The following is a 20,449-nucleotide window of genomic DNA, read 5'->3' on the forward strand; positions in this document are numbered from 1 at the left end:
GGCATTACAGTTTTGTCAAGCACAATGTTTAAGAAGAAATTTCTAGTTCAGGATCTCCTCTTGGTCATTGATCATTGACTGTTGATCCTAGATTTCCAAGGACAGGGGAGCCAACAAAAAACAGAGGCCAGAACCCAGCCTCCAGGGACTCCAGTTTAGTATGTCTGAGTAAGGCATAAATACTTATATCTTTGAAAAATTGTCTTAATCTGTCAGATCATTAGCCATGCATGGGCAACACTGATGTAGGGTACACTCAGGTATCTTAGTTTGGGTTCTTCCAATAGGCAGACACCGAGACAAGGATTTGAGTGCAGTGCGAAGAGTTTATTTGGGAGGTGAGGGAGACACTGATAGGATAATGTAGAAATGAGACAAGGGAGAAAAGACAGCCAAAATAGTGCCTCACCAAGCCCATTACCACAATGGGCAAATGGAGCTTCATCCTGATGGGGAAACTATGCAACGCAGAGTAGGATACATACCTCTGAGAGCAAGGGAGCAAGGTATTTATACACCAAGTCCCCAGTAGTCATGGGTTGAAGGTGTCTCATAGAGGGTGGCAACTCCCTGGAATCTCCAACCTTCTGTGTAAATGGCAAAGTGTGGTGTAGTGGCCAAAGAAAATGCTTATGCAAATGCATGTAGGAGGGGCCAGTGGAATTTTGCTGGTGGACACAGAAATGGTTGGAATGAGAGTAGACGTGGCTTCCATAAAACAATGCAATGGACACCACCCTCACCCATATCCCAGAAGCAACAGTGGAATCAAGGGCCATCGTTCCCATGATCGAGAGCTATATACATGTCTGACCTTCCCAAGAACATGGTTTACTCTCTGTACACATGGGATTTCAGGGCTGGGCACAGAGGGACGGGCGTGAAGAGAGGATGCACCACGGTGGTCTCCAAACACCAGGCTCTGCTAACTGGCGGAGTGAGCCAAGGCCTGTTTTTTTTTCTTTTGAACCTCAAATTAAGAAAAACATCTTGCCCTCTCCTCCTCCATTTATTATTATGGACCTGATGATGAGACTTCATAAAACGAGAGGCTGATGCATAGGTAGGAAGTGTGGCTTAGGTGGAGCAAAGGACTTTGCACATAGCTAGATCTGGCTCCGCTACTGCACATTAGCTGTGTGATCTTAGGCAGAATACTTTCTGGGACTTAATTTTCTCATCTGTAAAATGGGAACAATGATAATGTCGACTCGGCTGTCATGAGAACTAAGGAAGGTAGGGACAGATGGAAGGAACACTATGCCAAGTAAATGATAACTGCTGTTAGGGAAAGGTGAAGTCATTTGACAAAAGTTTCTTTTATTTGTAAACAATTCTTTATCTGTGATTTATACACAGGAATTCCTCAGTTCATGTTTCAATGTGAAGACAGAAGTTCTTGTTGATAGTAAAGTGCTGAAAATATCCGTTTAAGTCAGTCCTACGTGTTCCCCCAAAGCCTTGCTTCTAGGTAGCACTTCCCAAGATTTTCTTTGTTTCTCATTTCACATTCTTCTCGTTACTGCAACTCGCTCCTGAGAGAGACAGGGAACTGGCAAGACTGTCTGTGAGGATGAAAGACTTTGAGAGCCGACCAGTATCTTTTATATATTTTTCTTCCAGAAGAAATGTGGGCAATCCTAAGGAAGCTGGATTAGCCCCATCCTATTCCCTATGATCCACTTTATTTTAAAATCTGTTCAGCAATCAATGCCGTTAGCTCAACAGATGGCTTGTTAATCTTTAGACCAACAGCCAGATTTCAGATTGCCTTCGATTTTGCAAACTCTTCTCTGAAGAAAAAAATTAATGAAATATCAAAGCAAACATTAGAATGTTGCTCCTAACCCCAGAGTGACCCACAGTGTATTCTTTTCAGGCCTAGCTTTTAAAGTCAGATCTGGAAAACCTTTTTCAGTTGGTTGCTCACACATCCACAGGCAAAGAAAATAAATGCATCGAACCTTTTATTTTTGAAAATAGTGAGCCAATTTCAAATATTTGTCAGCCAAAGGAGGAGCACAGCTCACAAACTTGATTAATTCAGTTGTCATTAGTGACCAGCATAAATGTTTTCACTGAACTTGCAGATAGCCTTGAAAATATATCAAAAATTTCCCCAGAAACCCAAAACCTGGGCCTTCCCTACACCAAATTACTGACAGGTAGATTTCGTTTTCAGTGTTCTCACTATCTCTTTTCTTGATGCTCTCAGGACCTCATTCTCCATGTTACACCCAGGTACCCAAGGACACACACACACACACACACACACACACACACACACACACTTATTAAGTGATTCACACTAGCTCTGGTTCTTTTAATGTTGAAGAAGTTAGAGCTGTAAATAGAGGTGCATTTCCTTTTACTGTACCCCCCCTCCCCCCGGGGACTCTATGTCTACCTTGTGGCCTTAAGATCATAATTTCCCTGTGTTGGAAAGAAACATTCTTAGATATTGAGTCTGTCTTGCTGTGTCTATATGACCCACTAATTCATTTAGTGCACTTGGGACCGTCCATGTAATGAGTGTGGGCAAATGTGGGATGAGGAATTCATGTCTTCCTTTTCCATAAATTCTGATTCGCCTACTTGGAATTGGGAAAGGATTGGGGAGGGCATTTACACGTGTGATAAATGAGGTTCCCCCTGGTTTGTTTTGTCTGGTTCAGACCCAGCCCACCTGCTGAATCAATGATACCACTTTGGGAAGATATGCTGATAAGAACACTGGAAATGGAGGAGAATACTCACCACCCTCCTTCCAGCAGGGCTGTACTTGACACTCAGCGTTTATGTTGCTACACAAGGAAACACATGCTAACCAACTCTTCCTTCCCAGGAAGCTGCACCAGGATCATTTTCTCCATCTCTCCACTGAGAAACCAGATCACAAACAGCGTTGAGATATCCAGGAGCTATTAGTGAAAGGGAAACAAATCCTCATCACGTCTTGAAGAAACAAGAAGCTTTTCAGAATCGTAGGTATTCTTTGTTCCAACTCTGTGACAACGTAGGAACCTTAAATGCCTTCTGAATCCTCAAAGAAACTGCTGCCGATAGCCGGTAACATTTTCATAGTGTATAGTATTACGCTATTCCGTTTCTTTGAAGATTGGGAAATAATTTATCAGAAGAGCCCGTCAGTGTCCTGGAAGGGACTCTGGCTGGGGACTATGGAGGCATGAGTGCCAACCCCTAAGCCTGTCAGGGTTTCGATGTGAACACCTGTAAAATCAGTGGATGAGATCGTCTCCAGGATTCCTCCAGTCCTGACATTCTAAGAGGTTGCCTATCTCTGGTACCCTGAACATTTAATTAAACAGGATTTTTCCTTTGTAACTGTGCCAAATAGATGAGAGAACTTACTGCATGAATTTAAGTCTCAAGACAACAAGGAAAACCTACCCACATCTTAGACTACCTTATGCTTGTTGATATCAGAAAAAGAATTATTGTGGATAATCAGAGCAGGACCTAAAAAAGAACAGCATGTACCTGGCAGAATTTGTATATCAGTGTGTCACAATTTGCCCGAATGTTCTTGAAAGTTAAATCTTCCATTATATAACTTTTTTTTTTATCACTTTCTTAAAAATGTTCCCGTTGGGTTGGCAAGTTTTATGATTTGCCTTGCTTCAGAGCTAAGCACGTTGTCAATGATTAGGCTAAAATCCCCAGGTATTTTTGGATTTAAAAGGTTGAGGTTTAGATGCTAACGGAGAAGGTTGAGAAAGCTGCTATTTAAAATATTTAGAAGGTAAGATGGTATGTGCCTCTGAGGAGTTAATTTCAAAAGCTTACAGTTATAAAACAGATAGCTCTCCATGTATATAAACATCTGCAAAGATTTGGAAAATTAAGAAGCATGTTGGGATCCAAATCAGAGCATCCATGTAGGGCCTTTTTCAGTATAGACGTGAGCCTCTGTAAACTCTTTCCACTCGATGTCATCAGACTGTCTGTCAGTGGGGTGAAGCATCCCTACAAATCTATGGGAAGAGCATTTCCTTTCAGTTCCAGTCATGAAGGAGTCCTATAGCCTGTTATTTAGTAAACTTCTTTTTTTCTCCTCCAGCTGGTTTTATGTTAAAAAATTTTCACTCTTAAATAGTGAGATGGAGCTAACTTATTCTTTTTAAAGCGCTCACACCTATGGCATTGTTAACTGAAAATCTACGCAGAGAAATCAGGCAGGGAGCTGATCATTAACTTAGGCAGCACCTCTTAACTCTATATATGCAGAGAATTACAAACTAACAACTTTACCACAACTAAACAAGACTATGACTATACTACAAGACTGCTCAGAGATTTTTCCTATATAGGTACTTTCACTGGACCAATGCAATTGGCCACTAGCAAGACAACCTCTTATTAGTAAGAATATAAAGATTATCTTGGAAGGAGAAACCTGGAATGAATTATGTAATGTGTGAGAGCTTTTATAAACTGAATGCTACTCACACAATCAAATAAACACAATTTATTTAAAAGTATAAAGGGTTACCTTAGCAAAGGCTTGATTTTCCTCTTCTTTAGGAAAAGAAAGTTGCATTCAGTTAGCATCTTTTTATGGTAGTACTTACAGAGATATATTATAACGTTGTCCTCCAGGGGGCGTTAAATCTTCAGCAAAGCTCCAAATTGTCTGGAAGGTTTTTAAATTCAGTTAGCAAAAACAGTCTGGCTTCCTTCTCATTGGAATTGGGGAATTCTGAGACCCGTATCCTGAATTTCACGTCTCAGGCTTCTAGTGTATGCTTTACACTTTTTAGTAAGGCCAGGGTGGGCATGAAAAGCCCATGGCCTTGGGGTGTGTGCCAGTGTAGTCTGGCCACATTGTTCAGAATGCCCAGCTACTGGTCTTGGACTGGTTGACTCTCATGGTCCATGCTGGTAACCCTTTAATAGACTATTGATACTATTGATACGGATAGGAATAGTGCTTTCCAAGGGCAGAAATGTGATTCCTGGAGAAGGCCCTTGGGTCAAAAGGGTACGATACCTCCTTCCTAGTTAAGCCCCACTAAGGGCTGTTTTCGCTGCTGTTTTTTAATGCAACCATCACTTAGGAGTCTGCAAACCTCTAGGTCTGGGGAACCAGCAACTTTATGTAGTAAAGTCTACGACTGTAAAGAAATAGCGTACAGTGGTTAAGAGGTCCATAGGTTCCGGAGTTGACTGGCTGGGTTTCAATATCTGTTATACTTCTTATAAATTCTTCCTCATTCACAAAAGACTATCTCATAAGGTAATTGTAAGAATTAACTAAGACAACCACAAAAAAGTACTTGGCGCTTAGGAAGTGTTTCATGAATGCTATCGTTACTCTTATTCCCGAGATTCCCCATGATATGGCTCCAACTTATCTCTTACTTCTCCCGTACATAGACTCCTCCATCCCAAATACCTCTCTACACTTTTATCCCTTGGCTCCCTCTACTTCGTCTGTCTTCCTTAGTTACAGCACCCTCTGATGAGATCCCACCCAAATTTCAAGGATTATCTGTAATGTCACTTTAAAACAAAACAAACAAAAAAACAAAAACTGAAACAAAACCCCACAGTTCCCTACTCCAACAATTGAATGAGCTTTCTCCTATTTCTGAACAATATCAGGGATACAATATCTTGATATATATATATATATATATATATATATATATATATATATATATATAAACTTATAGAACTGTACACTTAATATTGGTGCATTTCTTAATATGTATATTATACCTCTATAAGCCAACCTAGTAGGAACATAATAAGACCTCAATCTTTGGAGAGAGGAAGACTTGGTTCAAATTTAAGTTCTGATAGTTTCTACCTAGCAGTACATTGAACCTCGGTCATCTGCAGTTTCCCTCAATGTAAATGGGGGTGTATTTGTTACTTTGTCCTCTTGTAGTGAGGGTTTAGAGACATAATAATCGTACAAAAGTGACTTGCACTCTGCTGGCACACAGTTAATGCTACATGGCCCCTAGGACTTTCCTTTTCATCACAGCTATTTCTATGTTTGTCACACACCCATCCACCACACAGTAATGCTGAGGACAGAATATGTGCTATCTTTTTCTTTTCCATGTGTCTAGCATAGAGTAGACACATAGTGTGTTTAGCTATAAAAAGGCCTTTATGGCTGAACACACCAACTTTCAGGTAACAAACACCTAGAAGCATGCCGACTTATTAAGTCTCTGCAGGATGACACACTGGGTATTATCACCTGTGTTTGCTAAGGCTCAGCGTTCTGAAGTCTGACAGATACTTTACTTGGTCGATAATCTGGCTATGGCTTCTTAGTGTACAGAAAGGTTTAATAACACATCTTTCATTATGATAGTTTTTTAGGTTTTCAAGGGTTGTCTGTTTCTCTTTAAAGCAATGGAATGACTGTACTGTTTTCTTGACCAATAAGTCACTCTGTTTTCCATGGTTCAAAGTTAAGCTTTTATTTGGTTTTAAATTAAAAAAATAAATTTCATTATTAAATAGTGAGATGGAGCTAACTAATATTCAGATAGTAGCTTACTCAGGAATATACCACCAGGGGTACAATTAAGGGGTGGATCACCTAAACTAAAATTATTTGTTATGTTGTCATGTCTGTTAAAAGTTCAACAGTGGCATAACTCAAAAGAAACTGAGATACAAAGTTTTCAATGTTTACAATGGATGGGAGAAGTAAACCACTTATTCTACTGTAATTGCAAACAAATGTCTTCCTCCGCACCAGTCAATTCGGACACTACACCACAGTGCTAATGTCGTCGGGTTCATCTGCTTTCTTTTGCCTGCTCGGCAAGGATTTCAAGTATTCAAGGTGTCTCCGGGCATCCTCTTGATTCTGCCTCACGTAATACACCACATAGGAGATCACCATGGTGAACCAGCCAAACATGGTGACTAGCATGGCATAGTCGGTAGTTTTTTTAGGGAGGTTACAAAGGTCAGCATCATTGGCAGCATTGAGGAATGGTCTCCCGGCATGCTCATCCAACACAGAAGTCTTACAGATCACATTGTGGGCTGTCTCGTGATTGGACGCCATGCTCCTCAGAACTTGCTGTAGAGTACAGTCACAATGCCAGGGGTTGTTGGCAATTCTGGCCCTGGCCTTCAGGTTATTGAAGGCATTTTTGTGCACGCTTTGAATCCGGTTGTCGGACAAGTCCAGAGTCTGCAAAGTTTCAGCTACTCCTTTGAAGGCATGCTCATCAATAAACTCAATGCCATTTTTGGACAGGTTGAGAACTCTTAGTTGATGGAGGTCCTTAAAAATCTCATTGGGGATAGATGTGATCTGATTCGAATCCAGATACAGTAAGACTGTTTCAGGAGGAAGATCTCTAGGTATTTCCTTGAGATTTGCATTGCTGCAGGTGACATTTAAACCCCCCGAGGAAGAACAAAGACAGCCCTTGGGACACATACTGGCAGAATGAAAGCACAGTATCATAAGAACAAAACTTTGTAGGAGGAGACACATGGAGAGGGAGCGGGTTAACCACAGGTCTACCAGATTCATGCTGGAATGTCAGCATAATCACAAGCCCATTCCTCATTGACTCCAACAACCAAGCATAGCAACGGTTCCAGCCCTGTCCACACCGTTGATTTCCACACTGTTGATTTCCACACCGTTGATTTCCTTCTTGGGTGGTTCAAAAGGTTGCAACTAACACATGTGTCTCTTCATTATTCCTGTCCTTGCTTGGGTACCTACAGGAAAGGGAAGCAGGTGCAATTAGCTCTTTTGCAAAGGGAGGTACACTGCAATTAAAAGTGTTTCTAGACATCTGGCATTCTACGTGGGCAGAGGGTTGGTTATGCAGGTAATTTCCATTAACACCACTGGGAGTTATCTGTGTAATGGGAGTCTCCTATTTAAATCCCAGGTACTGAGGGAGAACACTGTCAATAAATGACAACATTTCTGAATTACATTGCCTTGATTTTAGTTGTGTAGAATTAGAGCAAACAGTCCAAATTTCTCTCATCTCTATCCTGAACCTGTTATAAATTCTATAGCAATGAAGTTTAATTACACCTATCTTACAACAACAGATGCATCAATGCAATTTAGCCCTGCATTTGGGCAGCAATGAGAAATAACACTAATATTTCACAGGTAATGACCAACGATAGCAATATCTGCCATGGCTTTTGAATGGCTTTCCAATTTGGAATATATTCTCTAAAGAAACATCTTACTTAAGTTAATAAATGAATGAATGCATTCTAACCTTGCCAACGAAATGTTGCTAGGAACTGACAGCCCAGAATCTCCAAAAGAGTTGCCTCCCTGTGACCTCCTGAGATTACATTATACCTGGGAGGATGCCCTTAACTGAACTTCCAAAGCATTCTGTTTTCTAAACAACAATTTCCCTCCTCAGTAGATATTCAAATATGACACATACCTCGAAGACGTTTTAAAATGTAAGATGAGAAATAAGAAATATTAGCCTCTAAAACTCCCCCAATAGCCTACTTTTTTTCTTTCACATCATGTATTATTAGTGTTGGAAGAGGCCTCAGAAATTGCAAAAAATAAGTAATATGAACAAGGTTATGAGCTTCCTCAAAAACAGAGATGAGAATATAAATTAACCCTCAGGATGACTCTCTCATGGAGAGAAGGCCGGCATCTTTGGGGCCAAGTTGCCGAGGAGGGGAGTGGATCTTGGAAAGATTATGTGAGTTGCCCAAGGTCAAATAGCGTGTAGGTGGTAGAGACAGGACTTGAGCCAAAGACTTTGTTCTGACTCATTAATCTTGCACCTCTTTCCATTACCCCCACAGCTTTCTCCCAATTCCATCTGCTCTAGGAGGACAGTCAGGATCCAGGGAGCATTGCGTGTTGTGATTTCTGATGCTGTTATTTTGCAGCTCAACCCAAAAGGAGGACCCCGTGGAGATCCACTGAGGTAGCTCTCTGCACTGTGGAGAAAGTCCAGGCCTGACTTTGGGGGATTCTCTCTCAGGACCGGAAAAATAGTCACTCCTCTTACAGAAATGAGCAACAAACGTCTTTCTGTGTGAGCAACAAATGACTCTGCAAACTTATCTTTTCTAATGATCCCAGATGAATAAATACAGAGGGAAATTACTCCAAATGTTACCAAACTCACCGAAGAGAAGATTAATGTGAGCTGAAAACATAATGAACTGGGTTGTTAATCATGGAAAAAATGAGATTAGCCAACAGCAGAATGGAGTGGATGTGCTGTTGGAATCCTGAGTCCCTTAAATGCCAGAGAATGCTAAAGAAGGACCCCTAGGCTTACTAAGTCATCCATCAATAATGCATTTCATTTCCAGTGAAATTTTCCCTCCCTTCCATACTTTTCTTCAAAAGTGCATTGCATGGTGTTTAGGGAGTCTAGTAATTGTCTAGATGGGAGAGAGAAAAAAAAATAAACAGGTGTGGAGGGGAAGACACTCAGAGAGGAAAGAAGGCGGCAGAAGGACAAGGCAAAGGATGTTAGAAGGGGGACATGAGAAGGTACAGGAGCTGAAAGAAATGAAAATCATTAGAGAAAATAAAAGGTGTCCATGTCATCAAGCATCTGCCACTAACTGAGAATGTAGGGCCAGCCTAAATCCTGCTGAAAGGTGGGAAAACTCTGGAGGACATTCCACACCTCCTCAGAGATAAATTAAGAGTCTATCTGAAGAAAAGTGTTCTCTAATTTAGCCTATAAGCTCCATGAAGGCAGAGGCTTTTTTGACTCATGCAGAAACAATAGTAAACAATTACAATTTGGGAAGTACACTGGGTTTGTATCCCGACTTTAATCTTTATTAGCAGTATGCTGTTGGGCAAGTTATTTAACCTCTCTAAACGTCAGTTTCCTTATCTTACATAGAAATTATAAAAGCACCAGATTACAAAGGTTGATTTGACAATGATATGAGATAATCCATGTGACGCATTAAGCACAATGCCTTATAGGGGGTTAAGCGCTCAATACCTGTGAGATATAGTTACTATTATTATCTCAGATACATTCCCAACTTCTAGCATAGTGTTTGACATGCAGTAAGGGCTAGATATCTATTGTAGGAATAAAGTATTGAAGAATCTAGCTGTGCTTTTTCTTCTTGATGGTAACTATTTTTATTATTTTTAACATAAACATTGGCTCATCAAATGTCTATTGGTTTTACATGTCAACATGATGGTTTTGGAAAAAAATTTGAGTTCAGGCTACTAGTTGATGGAAGGAAGAATGGAACTCCTTCTCAGTAGGCTCCTCTAGAGTTAATCATGGTTTCTCCAGAATGGTCTATCCAATGGTCACGATCACAGGTAAGAAATGGTCAGGACATACCTTGAGTTCTCAATATCAGAGTGAAATTCCTCTTGAAATGGAATCCCTCATGCCTCACATGGCCCACCTACACAATGGGTGGAATGCCTATTAGTACAGATACAGCATATCTCTGGCATTCAAAGAGGTTGGACTCAAAGTATTTTATGTTCTCACTATGATGCTTGATAAAAGGGGAATAAAAGCTCCTAGGATTGGCTAGATTGCTGGGCTGCTATGACTCAGCCACTAGAGCCTTCACCCTCAGTCAGGACAAAGTGAAAAAAGATGCAGGGTATAGAAAGCTGAGCCCATGGATGTCCAGGAAGCAGAGAGTAAAGCTAAAGATATTGCGTCAAGGTCATCTTTGGCAGGGAGAATGGAAGAACTGCCTCTCCACTCTATTATGCTGAATTACTGTTTCGAAAGGGATTGCCATCTTGATGTTGCCCGAAATTACTGGATAGGTCAACAGTGGTTCTTAAAAAAGAAAGACGTGGATTTGTGCCTGAGATTTAAAAAGTGGGTATTCTTCTGACATCGGTTATCGTCCAGCAGAATACAGAGCTAAGGAGGAGTCTGGAAACCTAAAACTCCTTGCTCCATCTCCAGTCAGGTTTACCCACAAACCCAAAGTCGCATACAAGCTATCCTGCTGGGGTGGGGGTGGGGGTGGGGGTGGGGATACCAGCGGGGTACCTGTTTACTAACTTCAGAATAAGTGGGTAGAACATAAAGAAGGCCTGAGGTCCCACTGTTGATGGCAACAGAGTCACTGCCTGTCTTTCTGATAAGCAATAAGCCCTACCAAAAGAACAGACCAAATTAAACTGCATCTTTTCTACTTCCTAAGTGCCCCTCTGCAATTCTCATCTCATTAGACTACTCTTACCCCCTCATTCCCTTCAAATATGTCTGGGACAATGACGAAGTGATAGGATTTCTGGATGTGGTCTCCAGGTATGAGTTGTGCCACCAAAGAGGTCCATGTTACCCCTAAATCCATGCCTTGCTCACATTTTCCTGTCACCAATATTTCTGCACTATAGCAATTAATGCTGGGATTGGGTGGCAGCCATCAAATTCTGTTTCCAGAAGAAAAAAAAAACAAAAGTGCACTTATCAGACTGCCTGAGTAGATAGTTCTTTCAGTGGCTGATTAAAATCTCTGTCTTGATTTCTGTTTCTTTCTTCTCGTTATTAGGGGATACTCAGGGACACTCAGGGCTTCTAACCCAAAGGCGTTCATTAACTCTTCTGACATAACACAGTGCACCAATTCAGAAAAAAATACCAGACACACCAGTTTCTTCCAATTACATTCCATACAACTCTGCTACCAAACAGAAGAATTTGATTCAACAGCAAAAAGTAGCAAAACAGAAAGGCCTTTCAATTCAGGACATAAAATTCAAATAAATGAAAACGCCTGTATAAATTTAAGTACTCAAAATTAAAACTTCTATATGGCAAAAAGGAAGACCATATACAAAGTGAAAGGACAAATGACAAAGTAAAGGGCTAATGTCTTTAACATACAAAAGGTTCTTACAAAGGAGTGAGAAAATGATACAATGGAAAGATGGACAGAAAAATGATGTTTACAAATGACCACGAAATCATACGAAAAGATTGATCTCACTGACAGTAAAATAAAATACTAATCATCTTGGTTTAAATTAGGAAAAATATCGAATGTCAATAAAAGTAGGAAGAACAAAAGTACTCTCAAACACTTGATCAGGGGACAAGTTGGGACATTTTTGTTGTATGAGCAATTTAGGAATATCTATCAAAAATTGAAAATTTAAAAAGGAGATAGGCTGACTTGTACCGATATAAAGATTTCCAACGACGACCACAAAAAAACAGCTTGACAGAAAAGGGTTCTTATAATCTCATTCGTGTAAAACTTTTAAAACGAGGAGATGAATATGCAACTATGTGATTTATATGTTTACATATGCATAGACCATTTCTGAAAGGATGTGTAAGAAACTATTAATAGTGGTTAACTGAGGAGTGGAACTCAGGGGCTGGCAGGAGAAGAGGAATTGTCTTTTTGGTTTATACTCTTCTGTAGAGTTTTAACTTTTTATGGTATAAAGGTGTTTTGTTTGTTTTTATTTTACAATAAAGATTTAAAAGATTTAATGCAAAAGGACCAGGGATTAGCTGGAAAACGGATCCAAATACATGCCTCAGAAAGCAACTGTTGAGCACATGATAGAGTTGGACAATGGCGGCCAAGAGGGTCAGGCAATTAAGAAGACAATGAACTTTTAAAAGCTGTACATGTTTCAAAATTAGATACTGAATACACAAAGGGACAATGGTGAGGCCATATATAAAAATAGAGCTCTAACTCACAACCTGTAGCAACCAACCCAGGAAGCCAAACTACAACCTCTGTAGCAATTAATCCAAATCAGGTAGATCTTGATCAATAACTGCCAGCTTCTCTAATATTTGCCCCTTTTTCCAATTTAGGACTAATCGAGGAAAGCCAAATCTGCTCCCCTAACAAATCACAGAGGACGCTCATGCTAATTAGCTTGCCGCCAGCTTCCCCATGCCAAGAGGCTCCAATCAGAGCATATCTGAAGCTTTTCATTTTCCCACTACAAAGCTTTTATACTCTCCTACCCGTGCTTGAGTCTCTGCTAAAGTCGAGGCATGGTGGCTATCTCCCTTGCTATCAAAAGCTCAGAAAAAAATGGCCTTTGCTTATTCTCATTTGGGTCATGCTTGTTTATCTCCACAAAGTTTAAGTTTGTGATATTTTCAATGAAATATTTCCAAAGTTAGCTTTATAATCTATTATAGAAATTATATGCTGATTTTTTTGTATATATTCTGGTTTTCTGTAAACTAAAGCCATCGATGTATCGTGTTTCCCCGAAAATAAGACCTAGCTGGACACTCAGCTGTAATGCATCTTTTGGAGCAAAAAGTAATATAAGATCCAGTCTTATTTTACTATAATATTACATTATATTTACTATCATATTATATTATATAAAACCTGGCGTATAAAATTATATTTACTATTATATTATACCCGGTCCTATTTTACTATACGACCTAGTATAATATAATAGTAAATATAATTTTATAGATCAGGTATAATATAATATAATAATAAATATAATATAATATAACATAACATAACATGATACAATACAATATAATATAATATATAACGGGTCTTACATTAATTTTTGCTCCAAGAGACGCATTAGAGCTGATTGTCTGGCTAGGTCTTATTTTCGGGGAAACGGGTATGTCATTCCTGACCAAAACATTAGGGAGAGTTGGGACCTGAATAATTCATGTGAATGAAACGTATAGATAATTTTCTGTACTGCTGTTCTTTGATGTTTGTAGATCCACTCCTTAATTCACATCTTTAGCACTGAGGTCAGCCATGAATTTTAGTTTCACATTTCTACTCACAACTACCTATCACCAGAAGATTCTACCAGGGCTATAAACTGGGCATACCTAAAAGTAAAATCATTTTCACCGTTCATCCCCACTCTGTTACCTTCTTCCTACACCATAAGCCACCTGTTCTTCCCTCCTAATTTTTTAAAACAATTTTCAATTTCATTCTTCCATCTACTTCTTTTTATGCTTTACATTCCCATTGCATCTTTCCTGTTCAAACCTCCATCATGTTGTTCTGAAAGCAAAAAAGCCTCTGTTCTGGACTGCCTGTGTGCAGTCTCTCCCTGCTCCCATTCTCCTTCTAACGTCTGTTTTAAAGGAACACTCTAACCATGTATTCTCGCTGGTCAAAAAGCTTTCATGACTCCCCAGTTCTTTATAACAATCCTCCAATCGTATCTCCCACCATACTTCCTTCCCCAGACACAGAAACCTGAGCTCAGTCAACATAGAGTAATGATTAGAAAGCTGCTGATGAACAGCACTTCATCCTAAAATACGAGATTTATCAGAAACCATCCCACCTGAAGACCTCTCCAGCTTGGAATAGTTTTCCTGGTTTCGGCCATGAGTCATTTAAGTGGTGCATTACTAACAGAAGTTACGATCATTTAGTTGAGGATATGAACTGATAAGGCAGACAGATACAGGAGGAAATTGAGGATCCTTATATTTAAAAAGAGTATAATCTGCTCACAGATCCAGGATTGTTTAAGGCAGGGAGCTCCCAAAATCTCCAAACTCTCTCTTCTCTAGTATCCTGACCTCTACTATATTATTTACCATTTTCTATTCAAATTAAATACATCTGTTTATGTTTACTACCAGACTATGAGCTTTCAGAGGGTAGGGTCAGTATCTTACCCATTTTTATATTCTCACATTGCCCATGATAAGAATTTAATAAATATTCATTGAAATGAATTAGGATTCATTTTCATTTCATCACAAGCAGTTATCATTTATTTGGTACTTATTACACGCCCGGTATTTATTAAGTGATGAACTCCTCTAAGAAGGTGGTAAAATTGAAGTTCTGACTAGATTCCTGGTTAAATGAATATAAGATTCCAAAGTGAGGTGTCAAGCTGCCATGTGAATGTTGGCTGACACACGTTCTGTGAGTCCAACATCTGCTTGTTCATTTTGAGAGTAAAAAAGTGTCAAGAGGTACCTATCCTGTCACCTCCCCAAGAAGAGAAGAGAGTTATTACATGACCTCTGGAGCTGGCAGGCAGAATATCGTAAAACAAGAACCAGGTTGACCTACTGTTTGGTGATGGAGTTAGGTTATGTTTTGATGTTGGGGTGAGCCTGTACTCCCAGTGTGTCAAACAGGGATGGGAATCTGTTTCCTATGGGTCCAAAATGGCCACCTGGGTAATGAGCTCCCCAGTGGAGAGTAGTTTGCATCCTGTCTCACTGTTCCATAGGATTCCATGGCAGGGCAGAGGGACCCCAGCAACAAGAAACTGAATGGCAGGTGCATAGATTTTGAGTAAGTGACCATCTGGGATATATGTACTACCAGGGTCAGGGGAGACCTATGTGTGGGGGTGGGAGGTACGAAAGGGTCCCGGGAGAGAAGCACCAGGCTCCTCCCATTTTACTTCCCAGTGAGCCTCAGAGCAGAGCAGCTTAAACCCAGTTATGTCAATGGCCTGGGAGAGGGATGGGTGAAGGGACAGACAGGTGAAATCAAGCCAGCCAACCACACCTCTTTCCCCTTCCCTGTAAGCCTGGAACCAAATGGAGGGGAGAATAGCTGAACACTGAATGAAATTCAGAGTATTGGTAAATCTCTTGAACTAGACATTTAAATTATCATATTTAATTTGTACTTTGGTTTAAATTAATTGAGTTTATGACAAAATCATGGTACAACAATCTATTATCTACAACTAAGCACAGAATTATGGGGCTGACGTTTTCATTCAGGGACTAGAAGGGGATGGCCACTTGCACAGAATAAAGATTGAGGGATGGTGGAGGTAAAAAGTTAAGTTGCATTTTATTCTGGATATACATAAATCACCCTACACAATCCTCACAGCATCTCTGAATGGTGTCAATTATAACCATTATACAGATCAGCAAATCGAGGCATAAGAGGTTAGGTAACCTGCTCACTGTCGCAGCTGCTCAGTGACAGACAAGATCTTAACTCAAGTTCCTTGGCTTCCAGAGCTTGTGTGGTCAAACATGGCACCACATACCTCTTCACAGTTAAACTATAGTCTTTTTTTTTTTTTTTTTCTCCTTCTCAACTGACTCCACTAAGATGAGGAAGAAGGACAAGCATGGATTTTACACTGGGGGAATTACTGTGTGCTAAAAACAAAGACTGGCAGGATAGGGGGAGAGAGGGAGAAAGGCTTCCGTATGCTTCTAAACCAAACACTCTAAAATTATATAGTTGCCTTACATTGTGAACTACATTAGATGCTTGTGGGGCAAGTCCATGGATATGCTCCCATTAAATTATCTCTACATAACCCTGGACAGTAGAGGAATTCACGGAATGTCCTGCAGGATAGGTCCCATTTAATGCTTATTGGTATATGTAACTCTTTTACTCGCTACTTTTGGATATGGAATGTCTGTAAATACAAGTGCTGAGTTTCAAACACAAGCCAGCCCTCTGTTGACAGCTTCCTACAAAGTTTGGGAAAATCAATAAAGGGGCGGAAAACTCCCGGTTCCTGGGAGAATCTCTTGGAGGCCCCGTTCAGATACAAAACTTTTATCAAAATGACATGAAATCCATTTGTTCCAGATCTCAGTCAGTTTCAGGCACTTATTTCCTCTTTTCAAACCTATTTCATAAAATAAGTCTCTAAGCAAACCCTCAATTTACTGGGGGGAAAAAAGAACCCTTATGAACATGCAGCCTCCTTCCTACACGATCTAATGCTCATAGATCTCCAGAGTGGATTCCAAAGTTCTTTCTACACATAAACCCACTGGAAAAACAAACCAACAAACAAAAATCAGTTTTTTTTGGAGCCACCACCTATCTTTTTGTGAGTACTAAGCATAGAATAAATAGAAGACTACATCTTTGTTAACATCTGTACTTACTATTCAACATGCTGCAAGTTTATAGGGAGACTGAGTTGGAACCCATTTCAGTTTCTTTCTGCTTTTTCTATTATTATTTCCCAGCAAATGCCTATGGCATTTACAACAGTGAGAGCTCTGCAAACTCTTACCGCATTGTCTACATAAATGTAGGCTCCCATGGACTCACCAGGGCCCAGAGGCAACTTGAAAGCTGCTTTGTGAACCCACTAAATTATGCTGAATTCACTTGGATTTCTGAAGAAGATAAGTGAAAGTGACCATTTTAAAAAAATTTACCGTGCTTAACCCTATCCATTGACTAGGTGGGAAAAGTACAGGATTGAGATCCAAAACCAAGGTCCAGAAACTGGATTCAAACCCCAGCTTCTGAGGAATAAATTCCAGGAATTTAGCAAATCACACGTCCATAATAGTGGCCCTAGGACTATGCTTAATAATATCCATCTCGTTGGTTTCATAGTTATGAGGATAAAATGAAATCAATATATGTGAAAGGTGTTTCAGAAGCTGTCACTGACCATTCAAAGATTATGCTCTGTTATGGGTTTTAATATTTAATTGTTTTCCTAAAATATCACACCATTCTTTTTCCAGAGCCTCACGTTTCTTTTTCTTAAACATAATTAACTAGGAAATGATTCTCACATCACCTATACAGTATTCACGCCAAAATATGTTTAACCTGAATCTCATCAATAGGAAAGGATCTGACCAATCCAGAACTTAAGATATTTTATACAGTGACTGATCAGGGCTCTTCAAAGGGTCATTGAAGGGAAACAAACAAAAACAGGCTGCAGAGCTGTCCTAAACTAAAGGTAATAAAGACATGACAACTAAAAGCAATGCAAGAGAAGGACTTCTGGATTTTAAAAAAATGCTAGGAAAGGGCACTATTGGAACTGGGTAAAAATTTGAATACAAACTATATGTTAGATATTATTGTGCCAAATTTAAATTTCTTGGGCTTTATCATGATATACGTAAGAAGGAGAGCGTTCTTGTTCTTAAGAGGTACATGCTGAAGTATTTTGGGGTAAAGTGTTATGACGGCTGCAATTTTCAAATTGCCAAGCAAAAACAAAACTTACATGGAGGAATGGAGAGACAAATGGGTAAAAGAGTAACAATTGGTAAATGAGAAGTGATGGCTATAAAAGTGTTCATTGTACCAATTTTTCAACTTGTGTGAAAGTTTCAAATTTTTAAAAGGAACATTCAGAGACAGGGGAGATTCTATGCTTAAAAGTAAACAACAAGAAAAACCATTCAGGAGAAGAAATCGCTTCCCAGGGAAGCAAGAGGGTTTTAGGAAAACTAGCCAAGGTATGGCTAATATTCTCATGGTGACACAAAATAGAAACCGAAGGTAAAATGACCCTCAAATTTTAAACATTGTATTTCATGTATGCCAGGATTAGAAAAAGGACTGGCACATTAATATAGGCCATATGTCCAGGGTGGATCTGCATTTAATTGGGCTGCATGGAGAGCATGGCTTGGCCACTCTATCCCACAGTTTTCTCCATTGATCATAGAGGCTAATAATAGTTTCTACCCTGAAGGTGTTTCCCAAGGGTTAACTGAGGAAACACATAGACAACATTCTGTTACATGATGAACCCTCAGTAAGAGTTACTAGTACTGTAACTTCTACTACTACTATTATTGACATCATCACCATCATCACCATCATCATCATCAATTAATACCTTATCTTCTCCCTGCTGGGGCAATGTGGGGCGTATGGAGTGCGACCCTCCCCTTAATGCAATAAAGGAAATAATTCTGATGGTGGCTAAAGTTTCTTGGGCATCTACTATGTGAAAGGCACTGGACCAAATGCTTGACTTTGAAGATGAAGGGATATTTTGCTCCAGGATGAATCATCCCCAGAGTATCCCCATATCTGTCTTAGATGATTTAGGGACTTTTTGGAGATTTGGGACTTTCGAGCTGATGCTATTTAGATGAGATTTCAAATTTTGAGTTGTTGCTACAGTGGGTTGAGACTTTTGGGGATGTTGGGATATGATGAATATATTTTGTGTGGAGGATGGATATGAATCTTTGGGGACCAGAGAGTAGATTGTAGTAGGCTGAACCTCCCCCCTCCCCCCAAAAAAATCTAGGTCCTAATCCCTGGAATGCATAAATGTTATATTTTATGGAAAAAGAGACTTTGTAGTTGTGATTAGGAATCTTTTATTTTATTTTTAACTTTTCTATTAACAGTTGGCATCCAGAATTATTTCATATTAGTTTCAGGTGTACAGCACAGAGGTCAGACATCCACATAACCCACGAAGTGATCCCTCTGATCAGCCCAGTATTCATCTGGCGCTATATATATTTACTATAATATTATTGACTACATTTTCTATGCTGTACTTTACATCCCCTTGACAATTTTGTAACTAGTGATTAGGGAATCTTGAGATTCATGGATTATCTGGATGTTAAATTACAAATGCCCTTATAAGGAGGAGGCAGAAAGATAGTTGACACAGAAGAAAAGGAGGTAAAATGAAGTAGAAATTGGAGTGATGTGGCCCTAAGTCAGGGAACGCTGGCAGTCACCGGAAGCTGGAAGCAGCAAGACGTAGATTCTCCTCTAGAGCCTCTGGAGGAAATGGCCATTCTGACAAACTGATTTTGGGTCTGTGAAACTGACTTCAAACTTCTGACGTCCAGAACTATCAGATAATAGATGTGTGTTATTCTAAGCCGCAAGGTTTGTGGTAATTTGTTACAGCAGCCATCAAAAACTAACACAGTCGTGAGCAGGGAATACAACTCAAAGTCAGTTCTATCTGACTCCCCATTGCCCAGGGTTAATTTCTGGGCAGCTAAAGGAAGAAGACAAGACTGTCAAATTACAAAATGGCCATTACTTAATATAATGAAAGATGAGTAGTTATTAGTGGAGAGAAAGTTTTCAAATTTTCACAGCTTTTAAAAGAGCACGTGAAAGGACTACCATACAACGTAATGGACAGTATCTTTACAATTTCCCTTATGATGCACGATATATTCTTCTTTGGCTTTAAGTACAAAGTGAAATCATTGCTCTGTGAAAGACTTACAAAACCACAGAAAGCTCAATTATCATCTAAGGACGATGCATACTAAAGATGCATGATAAAACAGGGACAGAATGGAAAATGTGGTAGAACAGGATGGTTAGCATGTCCCTTATAGTGAGGGGGTCCATAGAACTTACTATGCGAACAAAGTTACTCTGACAGTGAAAAGCAGTGCTGGTAACAATTGTATGGTGACCACAGGATCAAAGAGGGACAGTCCCAGAAAAATGAGACACATGGACATCTTATACACAACATCCTGAAGAATTAGGAGAGAGCCTAGTCAAATCTACAGTGTGCCATTTTAAAAGAATCTGTCAATCCCTGACCAAGACTAAAATAGGCTTTTGTTGAGGGCTCACATTCTTCCTAGAAATCAACATAAATTATCTTCTGTGGGCTATTGACTTTTACAAAAATGTTATAAAACATATTTTTTATAAATTAAAAAGACTATCCAAAATTCAAACATCTAACAAACCTACTATGTTATTCTTCCAGGCT

General features: G+C 39.6%; 1 protein-coding gene across 9 annotated transcripts in view; it reads right to left on the reverse strand.

Moving 5' to 3' along the window:
- Positions 1 to 6,435: 6,435 nt before the first annotated feature.
- The window catches only part of LRRC3B (leucine rich repeat containing 3B), an 86,095-nt gene continuing 72,081 nt past the window's right edge, over positions 6,436 to 20,449 (reverse strand). For all 9 annotated transcript variants that reach the window (XM_019745302.2, XM_074312746.1, XM_074312747.1 and 6 more), the window contains one exon: positions 6,436 to 7,731. In XM_019745302.2, coding sequence (XP_019600861.1) covers positions 6,758 to 7,537 — 780 coding nt within the window. In that variant the 5' untranslated portion in view covers positions 7,538 to 7,731 and the 3' untranslated portion in view covers positions 6,436 to 6,757. The remainder of the gene's footprint in view (positions 7,732 to 20,449) is intronic.

Source organism: Rhinolophus sinicus, linkage group LG10, assembly GCF_036562045.2.
Source record: "Rhinolophus sinicus isolate RSC01 linkage group LG10, ASM3656204v1, whole genome shotgun sequence".
NCBI classification, from domain to species: Eukaryota; Metazoa; Chordata; class Mammalia; order Chiroptera; family Rhinolophidae; genus Rhinolophus; species Rhinolophus sinicus.